Source organism: Sylvia atricapilla, chromosome 6, assembly GCF_009819655.1.
Source record: "Sylvia atricapilla isolate bSylAtr1 chromosome 6, bSylAtr1.pri, whole genome shotgun sequence".
In the NCBI taxonomy this organism is placed as follows: domain Eukaryota; kingdom Metazoa; phylum Chordata; class Aves; order Passeriformes; family Sylviidae; genus Sylvia; species Sylvia atricapilla.
The window spans coordinates 60,119,186-60,142,075 of NC_089145.1; the positions used below are offsets into that span (position 1 = coordinate 60,119,186).

A 22,890-nucleotide genomic window follows, 5' to 3' on the forward strand; every position below is an offset into this window, starting at 1 on the left:
GCACTTTGAATAATCCTGCAAATTTTAAAATGCCATTATTCATCACAGTTTGGACAATATATTTCCCTGTGTAAGACAAAACCGGTTTGGTAACAGCCAGATAAAACAGCCTAAGTGTTTTGGACCTCTTCATGACCATACAGTGAAGGTTGTTACAGAGTGTCTATGCAAAATTATGCATATTGATGTTGATGCTCAGGACTTCTGTCAGGTTGTCATTTGCACTTGAGTTGTCTTAAAAGTTCTCGGGCTGGGATAGGAATGAAAAAAAAAAACAAAACCAAAAAACCACCAACAAAGCAACAACAGAGAAAAAATGATTAGGCACTGATATAAAATACCATGAGGGTGGCAAAAATAAATCTGTGAACAGTGTTATAAAGAAAGCAGGTGGGATATTTCCGCTATGTAGAAGAGTGCCATATATTTTGCAGTCTTTCAACTGTGTCTGATAACCTCTAATGGCAGGTATCCTTTCTCCTTTAAGAGCAAAGCTAAACTACACTGAGAGGGCAATAATGGCTTCAGCAAAGATACTGTGCCTATAGATATTTTCCCTTGTTCAGTTCATTCATAATTATGAAGAAAAGAAACAAGCTCGCCTTTTTGGGGGTGGGGGGGGAGTGCCTTCAAGAGTGGTTCAATATCTGGATCGAACAGAGGAACTTTTTCCCCCTAAGGATCCTGCCTGAAGAAACCTTGACATGCACAAAGTCAGAACCTAGACAAAGTTGCCCTGGTGAGAACGATAAGGTCACCCGTGGGATTGCTGAGATTATCTCTGTCAAGCACTTGGACAGCATGCAGTCAAATGATGCATCATGCAGTCATTTTCGGGGGGGAAAAATCAATTTCTTCAGCAGGTCGCTATTTGCTTTTCAAAGTGCCCTTGTAGGCCTTCACCACCAAGCATTTATCAATTTAAATGTTGTAAATTGATAATGTGCCACTGCGCCTTGTACTGTTTCTGAATTATTTTGATACTTATATTTTCTTACTGCTCTCGGAATCCTCAGAGCTGCTCTGTTTCAATAGGACTCCTCCTTTGTTCACTTCTTTTAGCATAAAATACAACAGTAAATTAATACCTTTACATTGAATGTTAAGGAAAAAAAAAATTAAAGCCCCTCATGATCAACACCGAATTTCTCAGGCTTTTATTTGCTTTTTTTAAAGGGGAAAAAAACTGCTAAAAAATTATCAGTGTTAGTGTCAATATACTGTATGAGAAAAATGATCATTTTACGTAGAAGTATTTAAATTCAGAACAGTAAAACAATGGCAACACCACAAAACAAGGCAAGTTCTTTTAACAATTGTTTACTGTCTAGTTTTGCTTAAATTTTACAGTCAGGACTTTGTTATTATTATTATTATTAATATAATTATTATTTTTATGTTTATGTTTATATTTGTGTTTATAATATTTACTTTGGTAATGGCATAGGAGGAAAATAAGATGGAATTTTCAGAATCCGTGCGAGTGTCAAGATTGCTTTACGTTATTTTTTAAGCAAACAGGGCACAAAAGCAATCCTTTAACCATCCACTAACCTCAACTCGATTTGCATTGAAAAACAGGTAGAGCATAGTAGTTGAGGTTTGTGCTTCGTAAAAGCAAAAGAAATACATGGCAGTTGCAAAGCATTCTTAACCTCCAGTGATTTATTGGCCCTCAGCCAAGTTATCAGGGGAATCTAATTCTTCTTTATTATTCAAATAAACCACATTTGGCACCATGGTTCCTTTTCAGAATAGCTTCACAAATAGAATGAGTACTGTCATTTATTTGACCTTGTACTTGTGTGCTGTAGCTATAATTTTATTTGCCATTTCATAGAACAAATGCACAGAAAGCCAAAATAAGGAAATAGGTTATGTTACCAGTAACAGAGTGCACACATAATATACCTGTTTGCTTGCTTTATTTTCAAAAGCATAAATTCTCAACATTTTATTCTCGTTTCCTTCCTTTTTCATCTCTATTATCTATCTCTTATTGTGACAGCAGCTGTACCGTTCTTTTTTAGTGAGCTCTCTTTTCCAGAGGCCAATCTGCAAACCTGCTCTGTGTCCTGGACAAGTAGGAGCAAAGGTAGGAAATATTTTTACTTTAAGATGTGGACCTCACAGTTGGGAAACGATGCATTCTATCCATGCTGAGCACAACTATTATAAGAGCTATTATAAGAGGTGATTAAGAACTTGTTTCCTGAATGCAAAAGCATCCTAGCCAGATTATTAGCTCATAATATTCTCTGTTGAACCTGAAACATCCTATGCCAGACAATTTTATCCTTTCTGGATAACACATTTTTAATCTATCTGTTTGTGGATGGACTTTTCTCCCTTTTTGTTGCTATCTATGTTTCAGCGTATGTTTGGTCTAAGTCTCAAACACAGAGACTTTTCAAGAGAATTGAAATCTCTTAGAGAAGCACACACACTGACTTCTAAGTGCTGGAAGGAGAGATTTGAATGCCTCTTCAGTGGTTAGCCATTTTCTTTTGTAATCTTATCCCATCTCTAAAAGGAAATTGGGGACTGAGATTTCCAAAGATGGAAGTTATCCTGATATCAAAAATTACCTACTGGCTTGGAAAATGTACAGGGCTTGATATATATGAAGAATATTTTTACATCATTACAGAGGTTCAATGTAAAAAAGATGTTTGGATTGGCTACACCATCACAGATCATGTTGTCCAACCCAGAGAAGAAATCCTGGCCATACTGCACGTTTCTAGACATTTCTGGGTCTTCCCAAAAATACCACAGTCCATGAAAGAACTGGAAAGTATGCTCAACTATTTCAGCTTGCCTCAAGTATAACTGAGCTATGACCATTAACATAGACTAAAATCAATATACAGAGACTCTTTAACTGGGAGATTGTTGGTCTGTTTTTCTTGCTTTGACTCTTTACCTTCTCTCACTCATTATTTTCAGCTAACTCTCTTTTCCTAAACTTTGAAATGCATCTCTCTTCTCTGAAACTGCTCTGATTGGTGTGGTCTGAAATAAACCATGGCGTTGTCTGAAATACACGTCTGCCAAACTAGCTTAAAACTTAAAATTCTTGGTTTGCATTAGCTGGAAGACAAATCATTCAAAAAATTGTAAAAAGATATACATGTTGATGGGTGTGTATACATGTAATTATATTCATTGTAATGTCAAAAAGGTATTTATTGCAATTTTTGTTTAGTGTTCAAATATACTGCTACTTTTGCCAGGGGTAACTTTATTGTTATAATTTCCAGGCTACTTTCCAAGATATGGTTCTATCAGATTTGTTTACTATTAGTCCTGCAGCTATCTTAGAACATTGGCATCCATTTGTTTTGCACCACTGGCTCTAAATGTTAAGAAAAGAGTAAAATTGACTACCATAACCATTTTCACCTGCTGAGATTCAATACAAGAACTATTTTCCTTTATCTAGGAGACATGAGATTTTGCTTCACAAATAGGAAATATATTTTACATTATTTCCACGCATACTAGTTAAAAATAAAAAGAAAAAAAAAATCCCCACCTTACCAAACACGGATGAAGTCTTAGAGAAATAATTTGACTAGAAATTAAGACTACAAAGTCAGCACTGGATGAAGATATTTCAAATAATAATGTACATCATAATGCCTTTAAGAGCAACACTGCCTGGAGGTTCTATATAAATATAAAGTTTAGAAGTATCAGCATAGGTTATGTCAATGTTTACTGGCAGGGTAAGAAATACAATACCACATGTATCACATAGCACCAACCCAGAAAATCACAAGCATTTTAAGTGGTAAAAAAACTGTAGCATTTGAGAAATGGTTCTATGGATAGACTTGCAAATATTTTTAGCAACAAATAAGCTTTGACTGGTGATTTAGTAGGAAGTACCTACAGCACTTCTTTTAAAATTATTGGGACTAGCGATATAATGCTCTACCAAGAGAACAATATATCAAAAAAATATAAATACAGTAGGTCTTAGAAATACAAAATGTCTTCATAAGGACAGAAGAGAAGAAAAGCAAAAGCTCCGGTATTTTAGTAAATCTCAGTAGATTTAATTTATTATTCTATAAAAATCCACAGTACTGGTTCTGATTTTTGGTGGTTTTTCCATCAGTATTTTCAGTGGTGAATGCATGGAAATATTTGCCCTGATATTTCCAATTCTCTAACAAGCAAAGAAAATTGCTTCATTTACCTGAACTCTTTCTTGAAATGCATATGGATCAAGATGGAGTGTAAAGTCTTAAGAACATGATGTGAGTTCAGAGTAAGGAGAGATTTATCAACTCTATAGTTTGAAAGACAGTGGCAGAAAACGCTTTTAACAAGAGACTAACATAGGGTTAAAGCCAAATTTTTCTTGAACAGATGATATTTCAGATGGCCACACTATTCCAGATGCATCAATTTCCTTGAAAATCCAATCCATATATGTGCATATGCTGTGCTGGCAGGAGGACTGACTGAAATGGCCAAAACCCAAGAGCTAATATTCTTTTGGCCAGAATAATGCAATTATTATTTTCCTAGCTATCAGTCTAAGCATACAGAGCCATCTGTTATGCAAAGCAAACATACACATCTCAATTACAGAAAATGCAGTTGCCTTGACAGAATTTGGATTACACCACTAACCAGGGCTGTAAAATTTGTTTTAAGCTAGTGTGTAATGGATGCCTTTCAGGAGTTTCCTAATTAGCATTTACCTGCTTAAACTAATTATCCATCCTTCTTCTTTACTGGCTTATTAGACTTTGTTGGATACTCTGCGTAAACCAGATTAATATGACCATAAGACAATAATAAACATTAAAGTTCCAATTCTTTACTGTATTAGCAACATGGTGGTGCACCGATTTCAAAATGTGAGATTCTTGATACCAACTCCCAAACAGATTAAGTCAGGGATTAAAGTCTATTACAAAACGAGCGACTTTAATGAGAGACAAGAATACTGATATGAGCTAGAAACAGCTCTTGCCTCCATTTCTACCATTGGGTTTGCCAAAGCCAGCACAAAATAACAATTACTGAACTTAGTACAGCCAATTGCTTGCATGTTCTTTGAGGACTTAATGAGCCTCTATTCGTATTCTCACCAGATAATATTTAAAATTAGTCTTTTTTTTGGTCACCAAATATTAAAATTTCCCGTTTACTTTTTGGTGGGGTAGAGCAAAACTGACTGTAAGTAGCCTATGCTAATAGTTGCTTCCTCATAGCTGTGTGGGTCCCAATTTAAAGTAGCTGAAATAAGTAGTATTTCAGTTTTTCTTTTCCTCCTCAGGGTGACTGCAGTAGAAGTAAATGGCCCCACTCTGAAAATTATCATGCAAAATATTTCTGCTTCATTTCTAAATGCAAGCAGAAAGAAGCTCTCCTGCCTAAACATTTCTGAATGCTGCAGGATTAGGAATAAGCATTAACAACTAACTTTTCCCCCACTTCTGCCCTGCCTTTTAATCTTTGAAAAACAGTTGTCAGCAATTAAATGAAAAAAAAAAATCCCAAACCAACCCCTCCCCAAATTACTACATTTTATAAATTCATCTTTTTATAGTGAGCATTAGTGAAAGCATCAAAATGTGTCCTTGTTGGAACCCTCTCTGCAAGACATTTTAATGGTCTCTTTCAGCATTTCTTGACTCCAAATGACTCCCTGTCATCGTGTCAGCTCCCTGGATAATGCAGGGTACTCCATAAACATCCAGTAATAGGACACAAGGGAAGTACTATTAGAGTGTCCCTTTCCTATCAGGTATAGAGGTTTAAAGTTCAAAACAACTGAGAAAAGAAACTTCATTTGTTCTCAATAAATTAATAATGATCCTTTGTGGTAAAAAGTTTTCATACACATCTCAACATCCAGTACCATAGACACGTTTTTCAGTGGTGTCACGGGATGAACAGGATGCAACTTTAAACAGCTAATTCAATAATCCATGCTAAATACAGAACCCAAATTATTATTTTCTTAGTAATAATAAACAAAAGAATGCATCATACACAGTAATGTTCTAGAATTGAAAGCATGTACTTACTTGGGACAGGCCTAAATAGATGGAGACAGTTTCTGAAATGTACAAAAATTTTCCTTCTTGATTTAGTGCAAATACAAATCCATCCAGGGACTACAGAGTAAGAGGAAAAAAAGAAGTGAATAGATTAATAAAAAATTCTAAACTACTAATAGAAATAGATTCAAACAAAGGCATCACAGAATAAACTGAGGAAAATATTCTGAATTTTGTGACTGTGGTTTTAATTTGAACCCTCAAGACAATTCCTTTATATTCTGTCTTCATATTAATAAACATCATATGAGTATATTACTAAGTTGAGGTTGATGAGTGCATTACTAAGTTAATTTACTGCTATGCTTATATCTACCATATACTGTATAACATTTATCTCATTTGGTTGATAGAAGAAATATAGAACAATAAAATCTTTTTTTTTCTAATGAAAAAATAAATAAGGAAAACAACCTCTCAGTTGAATGGTGTGTATTAAAAAAAAAAAAAAATCACCCCCCATTGTTCAGAATCAAAGCAGAGAATTTCAATTTCCAAAAACTCAAAAGGAGAAAACAAAATCCTGCCATCACTCAAACCACTATGGACCTCAATAATTTGTAAATTAATTGAGGATTACACACACATGCACGCACATGCACACATACACACACACACCATTTTCCTTTTGTGAGACAACAAAGCCAATCAGCAGATTACTGTCAAGTATGTTTACAGCTTAGGCCCCTAGAAATGCTATGAATTTCATCCCTTTGGTGTAAAAGTCTAGATCAGATTTTACTTTGACAGGTTCAAGTCTTTGGATGTGGTTTCCATTGCAACTGCAAAAATCAAAATTCAATTACAGCGATTAATAAACACCTTTTGAAGCATGAGTGCAGTTAATAAACAGAGGGCTAGATTCTAAACTGACACAGAGTAAATCACATCCAAAAGGGAGTATACCTCCATGAAAAAGAGTAAATCTTCCCTAGGAAGAAACTACCTTCATACACTATCCATGTCTTTACCTTTTTGCCTTTTATGAGGATGATTACTGACAAACAATCATTGGCTATTGCAAAAGTAAAATCCCAAAGTTCCAGAAATTAGAAATGCTAAAGCAGCTTATAAAATATAAAACAGCCCAAATGTTGGGAAACAAGGAAAAATCTCCAAGATCACATCCCAAATATCCCCTTGTGATAAAAGAACATATAAAGGAAATATTAACTGTAGCATTTGAGAGATAAGCCTGGTTTAGGAAGGATAAAGCACATAAATTTGATGAAGATACATGATGACAAAATCATGTAATCACTCCTTTGCAAATAAACAACAGTGATTTCTGAGAGGTTTAATATTTTTGTTCTTTTGCTTTTTGACTAATTTTTAACAGGCTGATAGTCAGAAGCTGTCTTTGGCAAAAGATCACCCCTGTCTGATGTAGTAGGTAGTAGAATTAGTTTAAAATCTGAGTTTTCTAAAAATAATAGACAGCATATTGGAAAACAAACCCTCACTAAAGACACTGCATTAAAAAACCCTCTAATTTATATTTATGAATTAATAAAAATGTAAATCTGCATGGATTTCCTTAATGTAAAAACATTTATATTATGCAAGTAATTTATGGCCTCTTATAAATCATCATTTCTTTCTCAAATTATTAACATCACTTCCTTGAATTTTTAACATCAATAACAGGTGGAAAATTTGGAAGAGTGAAGTTCAAACTTAAATCCTTATCAGGACAATCAAAACCTTTGTACATCTGATTTCTCCCACTATTTACAATCTCTTACTCAAAAAAGTAAATCTTCAAAGCTCTTAGTTAAAGTATTCCTGAATCTCTGTCCTGTGGTTCTTTGAGGAAACTGGTTTAACCCTCTGCTAAGCCAAGAATCATGACACTGCCTCTCTGGCCACCTGTCCAGAACTCCATTCTCCACATGTTGGGGAAGATGAATCAGGGAAACCTTATAAATACGATTGCTTAGCAAAGATTCTGAAAATATGAAACCTATAATCGAAATAGAAATGAAAGCTGACTTTGAGTTGTAGGATACCGAGTCTTAGTTACTATATAACCTGAAAACAATGGTCTAGCTAGCTGAAGGAGAATCCCTTTGGATTGAACAATCCCTTTCTTCTGGCTGAGAGATCCAAAGGTCAATGTAGCAAAACAGAAGTTTAAAGAGTAGTTTTTAGAGTTTAAAATGTAACACAGTATGGTAATATAGTAGTTCTTATAGGCTGTATGTAGATTCTATAGGATTTTGTGTCTTGTGTTGGTTGGTCACTGTAAATTAGAATATTCACCACAAAAGGAGATATAATGTATTGTAACAAAGACCTCACTCTCTTAACTCTCTTACCTCTTACTCTTACTCTTCCCCCTGCCCTTTGCTCTCTCACTCCCTTCTCTCTCAGCTCTCTCCCTGCTGTTCTCTCTCCCTCTCTCTTTGGGACTCCCCTCCAGCCCAGGCTGGTGGCTGAAGCCAAGGCCCTTTTACCCACCACCCTTGTAATAAACCCATATATTCTAGAATATACAGGTCAGCAGAATTCCTTGTCCCAGCCGTCCACGGATTCACCTACAGAACACCACCAACAAGAATTTGTCCCTCTGACTCAGACTAAAGGTCTGTCTGCAGCACTCAGTTTCCCCAGGTCTGACATATGTATGCACAGAGATGCTTCAGAACAGTGTTTGGAACATCCATATGGGTGATGACAAGAAACCAGAGGTTTCTTACTAACCCCTTCTCAGCAGCTGGCATGACTCTTAGATCTTCTTTTCTTGAGGAAAGATGTTTCATAGGTTATTTGTGTATCATAAAAACAACTCGCCCTCCTCTCAGTTCCTTATAAAACTTTTTGTGTGCTCCCCTTGCTCTGTTATTTACGAGAATGACATAAGATTTAAGCACTTTTATCATCTGGTCTTCTTAGCACACTGCATTAGTGTGTAATTATCTGGCATATCTGGACAAAGTTTTGTAAGAACCAGAAAAAATCATTCTCTGAGTCACTGATGGCTTTTCTGCTTCTTTTATACACATCATCTTATTCAGGGATTCAGGCTTAATGAAACAAAAATTTGAAGAAAGCTGTGAATACTGATTAAGCAGAAATGTTTCACTCAGCGTAGTTTTGAAATTGGCTGAGACCAGTTTTGCTGGAAGATATATAAACAAATAAAAACTGCCTCTTGTCAACATAGCTGTACAAAAAAAAAAAAATTCAACCTCCATGGCTAAAGTTTGAAAGTCATCAGCAACTGGAAGGGTTTAGAAGTGAGAGGTGTTAGTCACCTTAAGCACTTGCTACTTTTCCAAGACATTAACTCTGATTCTCTCCTTTCATTTAAATAGATTTACCTTATTAGCTTTACTTGTTTAGTCTTTTCTTCTCTTTCTTTCTGGGAGATTATTCCTTACTTTTGCTCCCAGGTTTTGGAAGGGAGGCAACTGAGGAGGCACCACTGAAGGACTGGCATGGCCAACAGAGCACACCACAACACATCACATTTGGATGTGATTAGCCACTTCTCTTGCTATAAAATTAGTTCATTAAGCCAGCTGAGGCTACTAAGTCATGATCATTCCTTCTCCGTTTCCTTTTCCACCTCTCTGAAGCTACGCTTACGTACAACCGCTGACCAAATTCAGCATTTTCTTCAATAGAGCAAAACCAGAAAGTTTATTTAATTGTATTTTGAAAGAGCCACTGATTAGCAGCTAATGGACACGCCTAACTACTTCCATGCCCCAAATACAAAGACCTCAGAACAAAAGCTCCGAGCACTAAGCTCACGTCCCAACACCTAAGAAAAATGACAATAAAAATAGAAGGAGAAATAGCCATCTTCTGATGCAAGGCAGTTCCTCCCACCACTATGAAAGGGCTGAGACAGACCACTTTTGTGACAATGTTGTTGTTCCTTTTACAGGTCAAACAGTAGTTCTGAAGGACTGTCTCATTCGTTATTCATAGGTATTATTTATGAATATTTATTATTTAAGTAATGCGTGTTGAAATTTTTCAATTTTTCATAAAGCGTGCGTCCTTTGTGCATGCCAAGAGAGCAGCAGCCTTCAGAGAAGGTGCAAGGAAACACAACACAGGTTATGTTATATACTGGAGAAGAGTGTGTGATACCACTGTATACCACACATTCACAAACAATTTTGGTTTCATGAGAAATATCTGGAAGTATTGTTCATATTAGTTACGTGTAACTAAGGACAAAACAAATGAGAGAAGGGTAGTGGATTGAGTCAGCTTTCAAATATCTCTTTTGAAAGGAGCACCACAGTGCTTTCTACCCAGAATTTCTGAACAGTTTCAATGTAGTTTACAGGCGGATAGGATTAACTCTGGAATGTTAAATATAATATAAAAAGAGGGTCTGAAAAGGTAACTGGGTTTTCATAATGTTCTATTTTCATTGAAGGAGAGACCATGAATATAAGGGAAATTTTCTTCATTTCTCTCTCTTTTTTTTTTTAAGTAAATGAAGTTGACTGTCATAAACCCAGTCCCATCTCATCTAGTTTGGCAGCTGAGAAAGGGTCAGGGTGACCCCAAATGCCAATTCTGAGCACAATCCAATTTAAGGTAGACTGGCAACTTCTTGTTTAAAACTACACTTACTGGCTTTATGCAAAATGTGATTAAAGCTGAAGCTCTCTATTACTTTTGATTTCAGAAAACCATTATGTATTATGCTGTTTCAATCACCACAGGTTACTTTTTAATTTATTTTTTTTTAACTGCCCCACTGTTTTCAACAGGCGCCAATTAAGATTCTGGGGTCAAAGGGTTAATTACATCTTCTTACCCACTATGTAGAATTTTCTGATTATTAACCAAGGTTGGATTAAGATGAAAAAGAACCGACACAAATGTTAATGCTTGCCCCTCCTCGAGAAGATTTATCATAATACCATGCTGAAATCTATATGCTCTCTTCAAAGCTGTTAAAGAATGAAATCTTGGAGGGAACACTAAAATAAATGCTTTAAAGACATGCAAGTATCTGATTTATTGAGCCAGTTTTCTTATTCCTGAAAACTGTTCTAAATTAGCCAGGCAGGACTGAAACAAGCTTTTCTTTGTCATATATGAGCCAGTCAATGTGGTAGACACAGAGGAAGTGAGACTCAGATTTAACTACATCATCCCCCAACAATAATCCAAATTATTGTAATTTATATCCTCTGACATAAGAACAATACAAAAATGTAAAGCACAGGTTTTTTAACCCAAAACACTCGCTGCCTTTTACAGTATTTGAAGCATAGTGAGGTTATTTCCTTTCAGGATATGAAACCCCCTGTACCACTTTGACCGAATATGCACTTATGTATAATGCATCATAGTAAATGGATTTATATTTGTCAGAGGAATTTTGTCCCAGCCATTTTTGCATATTCTCACTATAGGCAAATTTAATTCACTGGAGTCTTACTACAGTGTCCTTCTGGAGAATATCCTCATATTTCACACTACCCATGAAGTCCCTAGTTCCTTCTAGTGTATTCCAATGCTTCAAAAAACCCTGTTACCCTGACCTAAACTCCAGTTAGAGTGAAGAATTACCAGTAGGCTAGGTTATTTTAATGACAGATTATTTTAAACTAAGCCTTCACCATCTGTTCCACCCCCTAATTATGAATGCAAAAAGGACATATTTCACAATTACATCAGTAAAAAGTAAGATATACATGATTTAAATGCATGCATGTGTTCTTTGTCCAATGCAGCATGCATCTGTGATGCTTTTCTCATCAGTCAGACTCTGATCAGGAGCTAGGGGCTGAGGAAGGGAATACTCCCCCTGATAAAACAGACTAATTGATATACTAAACTTTTTCCTGGAAAACACATCCCGTGAACTAGAATTTTTTACTCTTATGACGTGGTGATATTATAACTGGAGCTGAGCATTTATATAAGGACAAAGTCTGTCACCAATAAGACATAAGAAATTCAATAACAGTGGAAATATTGCAGGGTTTTTTTTAAAGACGGGAAGCATTGGATGCAATTGACATTTATGAAAGGAAAGAGTCCCTCTCATAATATAATACAACTATATTATTTATTTATCAATCATGTCACAAAGTGGGTTAAAAAATACGATTTACTAAAGAAAGAAAAGAAAAGGTAAGTTTCATTTCAACGTGGTAACCATTTTTGGATAGGGGGGTTAAAATGAAATAAAAGGCATAAAACATGGCTAACTGAAATCTGGCCTTAGTGCCCATCTTCTGTGCTCTTATTATTGAGATATCAGAGCAATATCCTCCAGCAACATAAACGAACATGCAAAAGCAGAACTACTTAGGTGGAAAATCTGACCTTGGGCTTTCACAATTAAGTACTATGAGACAATTGGAGTATTGTGCTGGGAAATAGGATTTTACATGTATTTGATACACATGAATAAAAATGAGCAACTGAAGTTTGATCATCTACTGACTTACACAAATCTCTAAAAGCTTTATTCTTCCTCTTCCATCTTTTAAATCCCTTGCAAACAAACAAACCAATCAACCTCAAATGAACAAAATGAAACAAAAAACCCCACCCTCAAACAAAAGCCCAAATAAATAAAAAAATAAAATAAATTTAAAAGGCATAAGACTTCCTTGGGCTACGAACTTTCTACCACTGAGCAAAAATCCCAACATAAAACACACGGAAATCCCAATTTTCAACGCTCATACTGCTGCCATTTTTTTCAACCCCAGTCCACCATAACAGCTCTATGGCTACATGACCATGGGCTCCTCCTGAATTAATGACTTACTTGGCAACAAGGCAGCATGCATTTGGCACCAAAACAACTACAGGAAGAAAAGATGAGGTAAGGGGACAAACTCAAAGGATGTGGTTAGCACGGACTTTTGATGTCAGCTTCCTAATTTGTCATTTTCATGCTCTTTGCTTGTGTGCTAAGGATGCAATTTATGACAACAAGGCAGTGCCAAAAAATAAATTCGTCAATAATAAGGAGGTCTGCTTTATAGCTCAAAGCCAAGAAATTAAGGAGGAGGAGTAAACTTTACTGATTCCCTTGATGCATCTTTTGCATCAGACTTACAGAATAAGTATGTTTATACATCCAAACCAGCAAAAAATTTGCAGTGGCAGCTTTATTACTTGATTAGAAAAAATCTGTTATTCCTGAACAGAATAATTGCAAAAGTACAAAGTGTAGAAGAGAAAAGTTTAGAGGCAAGAAAAATTTTTAAAGGTGGAAATTGTGTTCTTAAGATGTACTCCCTGGACTGTTCACTGATAACATATTGACAAGTATCAGAGGTAAGTTTGAGAATCACAAGAAGATTACAAATCTCTAAGTGATGGATGTTCAAGAAAAAAATCTGAGATTAAGAATTTGACAATTTTTTGAGTACAAAAGCAATAAATGACTTTTAGGAATCTCTGCCCTGTAGATATATTATTTTTTCCAGAAGACCATTCTATATTGCTGCACAATCTCAAACCACCCTGTGAAGTCACGTATTAAAGCACTGAACTTTTATCTTTATGATTTCTGATGAGTTCCTAACCTTTCATTATTTAGGATTCCTTCTAGTGCTGGTTCCAGACTCTTTGAGCAGTAGACTGTGATGCCAATAACTGCATGCCACATAATGCAATCAGGTTTATTTATTTAGGATGAGACTTTTCATACAGAGATTACATTATGTATCTCTTCCCCTGAGAAAGAGATCACTTTGGGTCAGGATTAAGTGTACATCTATCTGTGGACTGCCTTTGTTTGGAATACACAGTGTGAATTGAAGTGGTTCCTGCCCTTTGGTGGTACAAATATTACAATCACTCATGCATTTCTGCACTGAGAGGTGCTGCCCTGAGTAAAGGACTTGACAATGTGTGTACTTGCATAACATTTACTAAATAAGTGCCCAAAGTGAAAAAGTAAGGTGATGCAGCAGCAGGAGCTGGCAGAATGAGGGCTGGAGTCCCCAGACCTGCAACCTCAGACCACACAGCAAGAGATGGTGGGAACCTGATCTGACTGAAAGCAAAACTGATTGTGTGAACAACAAGCATTGTTGCGAATGTTCTTGTGTTTCCCAAGCTGCAAGTTTGAAGCCCTTTTATGTTATGTATAAATATTTCAGTCTATGTAAGCTCAATTCAAATTGATCTTATATTCATTGTGTATTTGCATGTTTGGTTAGCTTCTCTGTCAATCTACACAACCTGACACTGTGTGAAAGCAAACAGATAAAGGTAGCTAAATGTCAGTTGTCCAAAAACCTAGGTGAAAAAAAATAAAGGAGGAATTTTTTCATGGAGAGTTAATTTCATCCTTAAAATATCATCTGTGCACTCAATAGGTACTCAGATGTTGTGGGGATTGATCCTGACAATTGAGTTGCTAGAATTCAGCCTCTATCCCAGACCTGAATATGTGTTCTCACTTGCTTCACATGATCTCATACATATGAAGCAGAGAGGTTCTGTTCAAGGAAGAACAGGATGAGGGGCTTGTGTTTAGCATATTTAATCTATTAGATGACAATACATAGAACCAAAAGAGATTTGAATGAGAAATTGAGTTCTTTGACTAGCATATCATTCTGATTTATTCTGTTCTTGAAAGAAGAACATCTTGAGAATACTTTCCAGACAATGGAATACAGACATAATAAGAACATAGAACATTAAGAATAAAGCCATAGTCCACCCAATATAGTGCTTTTCTGACTGTAACCCTTTAAGCTACATGGAAAAAAATATTAAAAACTCATGTTCTTATCTTCACTCCATGTTATAATGTGAATAAGACAGAACCTGGTCCTCATCTGCCAAGAGTTCCTCCAGCTGTCATTAATCCTTGAACTTCAGCAGGAGATCCATTTGCTATACTCATTCTTCCTCCACCTATGGGAGTGTGGAGCAGTTCCACAAATGTTCCCTCTGAAGTTTTCCAGGATCCACAAATAAGCTGGGCTAAATTAAAGCAGCCATTTGCTTTTCCACTCAAAGCCAGTACATGGAAACCTCCAGAATTGTTACTGCCATTTGAATCCCTAATCTTGTGACTTGAATCTTTGAATCTGGACTGACACAAATCAGAATATGCTAGTTACTAGGAGCTGGGTTTATTGAGACATGGAAAAATAAGGGGGAAAAAAAAAAAGATAGAAAGGAAAAAAGCCCCCAAAACCATAACCCCTTAAGGTTTGTATTTTGAAGTGATTCTTGCAACTCTGAAGATTGTTTTCTCTGCTCTGCATGTCTTTGTCTGTCTACCCCACTAATAGCATTCATATCAATAGTTAGTTTTTTTTCCAGATTTCAGAGAGTTCTTAGAGAAATTCCTACAGGTTTAGAGAAAATAGATTAAATAAAAATGGAGATGAGACCTCTGAGAGCCTTTGCAGCAGTAAGAGCTGGACTATGAGTTTCCATACTATTAGACATCATGAAACAGAGACCTTTTAAATGTCCTGATCACTCAAAAAATACTCAGGATACAATGTCTTAAGGCACAGATGTCAGTAGAAGACAGGATGAAAATCTACACAAAATTATGCTGTACTATTCTGGTTCCCACAGAAGCTCTTTCTGTTCCCTTATCTGTGCAGGAGCACAAGAGTACTGAAGCTAAATGGGACAAACAAATTTCTGAAACATATGGAATAATTCATTAATAATAAAAATATTTCAGAATCTTCCCCTGAAATAATTATCCACAGCATCTACATTCTTCACAGTGAAGTTGATATCTTTGTGCAAGGGTTTTGAGCTTGCAGTGCTTCAGTCCAGAAGTACATTTCACACAAAAGTGGGAAATGCACATTTATGTGAAAATCAATTATCCTGAGGGAGCTGGAGGTCTGGTCCTGAATGAATGTGAGGAAATCAACTCAGTTTGCTGCTACAAAACACTATTGCTGTGTTGACCTTCCACTTGTGTTTCACAGCTGGAATATGAGACCAGGTGAGAAGACAGTGTGTAGGTTTGCCATCAACAGGACCCTAATCTCACCCTTGGCTATGAAGAAATACTGTGTTTGTCTCTCCCTCTTCTCTCTCTCTCTCTCTCTCCTTTCCTTCTTTTTTTTTTTTTTTTTTTTTTTTCCCTGAGCTCACCTCTAATGCCTGTGTTGGTAAAGATAAGTATGGATTTTGCTGTTTACCAGCTCATTGCATAAATTCAAGCATATCAACAGCACGGAGCAGCTCTTCCAATGAAAAAGGTTTATATTCTTTTTAAAATACAAGCTAATATATTACAGTGGCACCTCTGACTGCTGTGATAATTAAGGGTCTGTTTGTATTTCCATAATAAAATCCTATTCTCTAGTGTGGGGACTGGTAAGTGAGTTATGATTTGTCCAGAAGCTAGAAACAAAAGGTTTCAACTAATAATATCTTTTTTCTTTCCTTTTAGAGACAGAAAAATGTTCATCTGTATTTTTTACACAGGGTTTTAGTGTGCAGCCAAATTATTATGCTATTCCCTTAAGGGGTGCCCTGGATCAGCTGCAGCATAAAGCATCAGCAACCTGCTCATCAAAGGGAGCTCAAGACTTCCTTGAAAGTGCAGAGTCCAGTGGCTGTTGTTGTGCCAATAATCCACACCACTACATCATCTAAAGAGCCCTGAATAACTCTTGACATCACCAATCCTAATGCTATTTATTGCACATGTCAACAGTCTGTATGTTGGACCTCGTGTCCCAAGCAGGTAGTGACGTGATTGCTCTGCACTGGTGCTATCTGATTCACTCCAATTTGTAAGAGACCTGAAGCTTAGTCTTTTCCTGATATGACAGTGGTAAAAGTGCCTTCATAAATGAAAATATAATGAAAGAAAACTCCTCCTCTTGCCAAATGTTAGCATCATTTTCCTCTTATTCAGAATCACCCAGAGAAAACCAAGGAAACACTTTTAATTTCTTGTTATGATGCCTTAAACATAGTGTTTAAAGTGAGTGTAGCATTCCGGCTTTTCTTGCTTTCACTGTGATGTTTTTCTTCTTTCTGCTGCCATATATTTCTAGCTTAGCACCGTTGGAATTAAGTTCTCCCTCACAAGTTTCCTGCAGCATTTCCCAATTCTGCAATGAAGTTACTGTGACACTGATATCACAAACTAGTATTAAAATCACTGAAGAAAAATCATTAATACAACAAAGTTCTGTGTATTTGCAGTCATCTCCTGTCTTCAGAACTGTCTGCTTTTAGACCCTAAGCAATCAATACCATACATGTTTGCCTGATTTTCTTCATCTTTTCTCCATTTTTTTCCCTTTAAATCACTGAAAAAACTACACATTGAGCCAAAATCAAATAGAATCATAGAGTGGTTTGGGCTGGAAGGGACCTTTAAAGGCCATCTATCTCCAACCTCCCTGGAATGAATAAGGACATCAATTAGATCAGGGTGCTGAGACCCCTGTTCAACCTGACTTTGAATGTTTCCAGGGATGGGGCATCCATAACCTCTCTGGGCAACCTGTGCCAGTGTTTCATTACCCTCATCATCAAAAATGTTCTTCCTTATATTTCCTCTGAATCTACCCTGTTTTAGTCTAAAACTATCACCCCTTGTCCTGTCAAACTGCACTGCCAGTTCTTTTTTATGCTGCCATGTGAATGTCTTTGCAGCTCAGGTTTTGTTCCATTGCCATGCCCAAGTGAACATGCTGCCTGACACACCCCACAGAAAGCAGTATAGAGAGACTTCTGCATGTAAATTTGCCATTTTAATTGGCAGGAACCCCTCCAACTTTAAATAAATAAATTTAAGTGGTCATGCTTTAATGAGTTCCGACATATATCTGAATTTCTTCAATCTGTTTTCAGTCACTATAGTGAAAAAGAAATGGTATTTCATCAGTCATTCTCTGACTCTGGTTTGAAACCAGATGGAAAAGAGCAGAAGCACACACACACACAAGATAACTGCAACAGAAATATAACCAAATGTTTTCCACATTTGAGAAGACTGTTTGAGTTCTGACTAGGGTTTAAAATCTAAACAGTTTTTTCAGCCTGCTTACAATCCTTAGCAGGATTACAACTCAGCTTGAGGAGATTTCCTATTGCACTTAAGTCTGGTTTATTTGTAAATTAAAATTTTAATGGAAAATAAAATAAACACATTAGAGTGCTTAGAAATTCTGAACACTTTTTTACCCCTAAAAGATGGACATTAATGGCATATGAAACTTTAAATCATCCTTATTTCAAAGTGCAATATATCTTGCAATATATTTCAACCTAAGCCTTGTCTGAAGCAAATCTCCCTCACAGCTTCCTGTGCCATTTCCCAATCCTTCAATGAAGTTCTTATGCCACCCACTGATATCACAAACTAGCAGGGAAATGAATAAAAAACATACAACAGAACAAATGTAGAACTAGAATTTCCAATAGGGAATGAACAAGAAAAGGAAAAAATCTGACAAAACCAGTTTTGGAAAGCAAAGTGAAAGTATGTACATACAACAGCAATTTGAAATTAGTGTCCCAAATTTACATATCAAATTCTGCCTACAGCCAGCTCCTAAACAAATGCCTAAACTCATGCCTTAAAGAATTCCTTCTGAGGAATCTCACTCTTTGGACACTAAATCTTATTTCATTGCAGGATTAGTGTTTCCTAAACCACGCTTTAGTAGCAATCTGAAACCAAACCAAACCAAAGCAAACTTAAAGTCTTGATGAATTATGCAATATACTGCCTTTATTCCAAATAAAAGATGCTACAATTACCTTTTCATTATATTCAATCAGATGTGCAGATAGCTGTACAGGCCTCAAAGTTAAAACAGATTAGATAAAAAAACCTGAGTATGGGTTAAAATCTGTGGATGGAACACATTGCACACAGATTGGAAAGTATTTCTCTTAAAGGTAAATGGAAAAGTTTTTTTTATTTCTAAGAAAGACAGAAATTTAAGCTGCATAAACATTGTAAAATTTATTTGATTTGTAAAGCCACAGAAAAGAATTCAAATGCACAGAAGAAAAAGAAATCCCAGAAGTCAGGGTGACACTTTCTTATGCAAAGGGAATTTCCAGAGACTAACTACTGATACAAAATACAGCAAAGCTGTACAAATCTATCAATATTTTGTTTCTCACATACAAACTTGTACTACTGTCTCTGACCTACAATAATTACACCCTACAAATAATAAGTAGATAATTTAAAAAAATCACAATTATCCAGCTCCCTAAAAGCTCTTTCTTATCACACATGGAAATGTTATGCTTCTATACAAATGATATCATAAACTGCTGTTGCAAATACTACAGCTTCCAATTGCATTTATTATTTGTAAATGCTTGTTGAACACAGCAGGTGGCAAAATGATTTAGCATCATGAGCAAATACATATGGTTGCTTGAGCCCCAATTTTAGAGTAGATAAACCTATTTTCTGGTCTTACATTTAATGGACTAGAAACAAGGAATATGAGGCAAAATCATGGTACGTATTCTGGCAACTCACTGCTTCAAATGAACTTTTTCATATGAACTTACTGTGCTTAAAACAACTTAAAAGCAAATCACGGGTCTCACATATTCAATGACTGGCTCATCTGCAATATTTCCTCTTACAGTTTTCAAGGAGGATTATACACTATGGGAAAGAAAATGCAAAGGTAAAAGCAAGTGTTATGGAGTCTAAAATCAATAGACAGAGAGAGGACATTAACCAAGAGGCTAATAAAAAGACAGCTGCCCTAGACAGTAACATAAAGAGCCCTGATATATTTTTCTCTTCAGAAATACTATTCCTTATGCCAATTTTCCCATAGCACTGCAGTAGTTTCTCTGTGTGTGTACACGTCATCTTATTTTTTTTTGTCTTGTTCCAATTTTATGTTTGCATTTTATTTTCTCATTTCCTTCCTGCTACTCCCCTGTTTCTCTTTACTGGCATGATGTTTACACAGACCTTTACTAGAACTGCAGGGTTTGGTGAGATCCCATTTTTCTTCTTTGTTGTAATGCCCACATTTTTTTTTTTTTTTTTTTTTTTTTTTTTTTCCCAGAGAAAAGATAAGTTTACCCAGAAAATAAAAAGCTAATACAACCTTTTGCTCATCAACAAAGTATGTCTTGCTGTAGCCAGGAATAAGTTAATAAAACAAGGAAAAAGCTTAGTGGCTTAAAGAAAAAAAAACACACCTCCTTGGGGTTATGAACGAACAATGTTGTTTTTTCTTCCCAGCGTGCAAGGATTTAATTAAGTGATAACAGTCACCTTGGGGTGGCTGCACAAGGCAATAATATCTAGGTGAAGAAAAATGCTGAAGAGAGTTGAGTACAGTCAATTTATCTTCAGAGAAGGCAATAAATGAACAAAGCATAGGTATTTGGCTGATTGTTTTGGAATGTTTCCATTACTGATAAACATCAAAATAAAAGGACAAAGATTTGGTATTTTCAGTATCTGAAATGCATTAAATACAGAAAGGAACGAAGGAATAAATCACTGTGAGGTCATATCCTACAGTTCTAATTGCAAATGGTTTGGTAATTATTCAAGCTAAACATAGAACAAGGGAATTTTAATGTTGACACAAAGGATAGAAATACAGCTGAGATGCGTATTTATAGCAAACACAAAACACTGTATGAATTTCACTCTGGAGGAAAAAAAAATGGTAAGTGTAGATGGAAAGAAGTGATATATATTACACAAATATATGCAACTTTGCAGCCAGCAACCCAAATTCAAGGATTTAAAAATATGTTTGTGGGAGCTCTTCAGGAAACAAGCAGCCATCTCAATTATCTGCAAGCCTGTGTTCTGCCACCCCCATATGCAGGAGAAAGAGATGTGTGAGAAAGAGCAACACGAAACAGAGAAGAAAGACTACCAGGGAGAAACATTCTCCTTTTCCACAAAGCTACTGACAATTTGTTTTACATTACTTGCAACACGAGGTTTGAAAGGAATACAGGGGCTGTCCTTAGGGAGTGTGATGTGTTCAAAGGGGTGTGAAAGCTGTGTAACCAATACTTCCAGTAACAGTGCTTAAGTCTTCCAAAACTCAGCACAACTCCTAATACAGCTACAAGAGTTCTTAGCCAGCAGCATATTTGGCCAAAGAGGCACAAATCATGCTAATATGTAGAGAGAAGAAACAGAACAAACACACCAATAGTCTTGGGAATTCATCACATTCCTTTGTTCCTCTCAAGCTGCACAAATCTCGGTGTCTCTTTGGTTTTTGATACTTCTCCTGAATCTTCAGCAATGAGGGGATTGATAGCTATTTCCTTGAGTTTACAACTGGTTTAAATACTCCTCACCCACACAACACGTCTGCGTGGAGAGGATGAAACACACTGACAATTGTTTTTTAACTGTGTGGGTAGATAATCTTTCAAAGAGAAGAAGAGTCAATAATAAATGGCTCACACAGCATCCTGAGGAAAAAAAAAAACAACCATGAAATATCTGTGTGTTTGTGAGACAATGTGAGAGCAGGACAGACTTTGAAGGAAAAACATCAATTTCTGAAAAACATAAAACATTTTCAACTTGAACATAAACCTTAGAATAAATTGCACTAAGTTGTCTCATTATGACTTCCAGTGTATGTTCAGCTGAAGTATTTAAATAAACACTGTTTCTCAGGGCCTGTAAGTAAGAGCCACATTAACAATTGGTCCCACAGCAGTTACTTTTCTTTCTAAAAGCAATATGTCCTTTAAAAACTTTATGACCTACATATATGCATTCATTTCTCACCTGTAGGAGGCTGAAGGTTTATCAAATGCTCAACACAATTGTTAGGCTTTGGTAATGTAACAAACAGTTATCCCAGTAAAAATTACAAACTTACAGGTTATTGCCATCAAGACATTAGGGAAAATGTCACCATGGAAGTCTGCACGGCCACAGAGATGTGTCCAACAGGTTTTTGAACCAGAAATACGGACTAAAATCTGACTTCACAGAATTAAAAGTGTTCCACAAATGCCTCCAGTTAAGGTGTGACATTAGCTACATGATCAGAGTGCAGATCTCAGAATTAGAATACAAAATCCATCTCGTGCATGAGATTACTCCCTCACTGTTCTATAGGTTTAGTCATTTTTCTCTTCTGCTTTTCCTATTTTCTCTCTTTTGATTTCCTTTTTTTCTTTTTAATGATTATTGGAAATCAATAATATCTTATAATGTGCGACTTGAACTGGCTTGCTTTCCTGAACTAACTAACTAACTATTGCTTCAGCATCTCCTCCACTAATTCAGAATATTCACCTGTTTTGAGATACTGATCTGGGTCCTGATTCCTGCCTTCAGGATACAGCACACTTCTCATCATGAATCCAGAGGGTTAAAACCTTGGAGTCAGTTCTAGGATGTGTTGGAAGGACATGAATTTGAGGGATGAAAAGGAGGAAGATTTGAAGGTCTAACAAAAATACTAGAAAAAAACCAACAATAGGGAGTTAATCTCACAAAAGCAGGAACAAACTAAAGCTTACTTGTAAAAAACTTAATGGAAAATGAGAAAATATAATGACTATAAAGGATAGAATGAGGAAAAAAGGAGAACAGAACAACAAGCACTGAAAAGAGAACAGAAGGACCAAAAATGTGCAAGAGAAAGTAAGATGAGTTTAGGTGAAGATTGAAGAAAAAGAGGGAGACAACTACCAAGTTGTGTTTCTAGTAAATCATTTCACAGGATAAATGCCAACTCGTTGCAGACTTCTGTGTGAATATACAGTTATGGCATCCAGAAATTATTTGGTACTTCCAAAAAACCCACATTTAAACCCACAGGACCAATACTGATTTGGCAATGTCTGAACCAAAGCATAGAAGAAG

At 36.1% G+C, this 22,890-nt stretch overlaps 1 protein-coding gene across 4 annotated transcripts in view; it reads right to left on the reverse strand.

The window, feature by feature from the left end:
- The window catches only part of NPAS3 (neuronal PAS domain protein 3), a 594,316-nt gene that overhangs the window by 174,277 nt on the left and 397,149 nt on the right, over positions 1-22,890 (reverse strand). For all 4 annotated transcript variants that reach the window (XM_066322130.1, XM_066322128.1, XM_066322131.1 and 1 more), the window contains one exon: positions 6,054-6,143. In XM_066322130.1, coding sequence (XP_066178227.1) covers positions 6,054-6,143 — 90 coding nt within the window. The remainder of the gene's footprint in view (positions 1-6,053; positions 6,144-22,890) is intronic.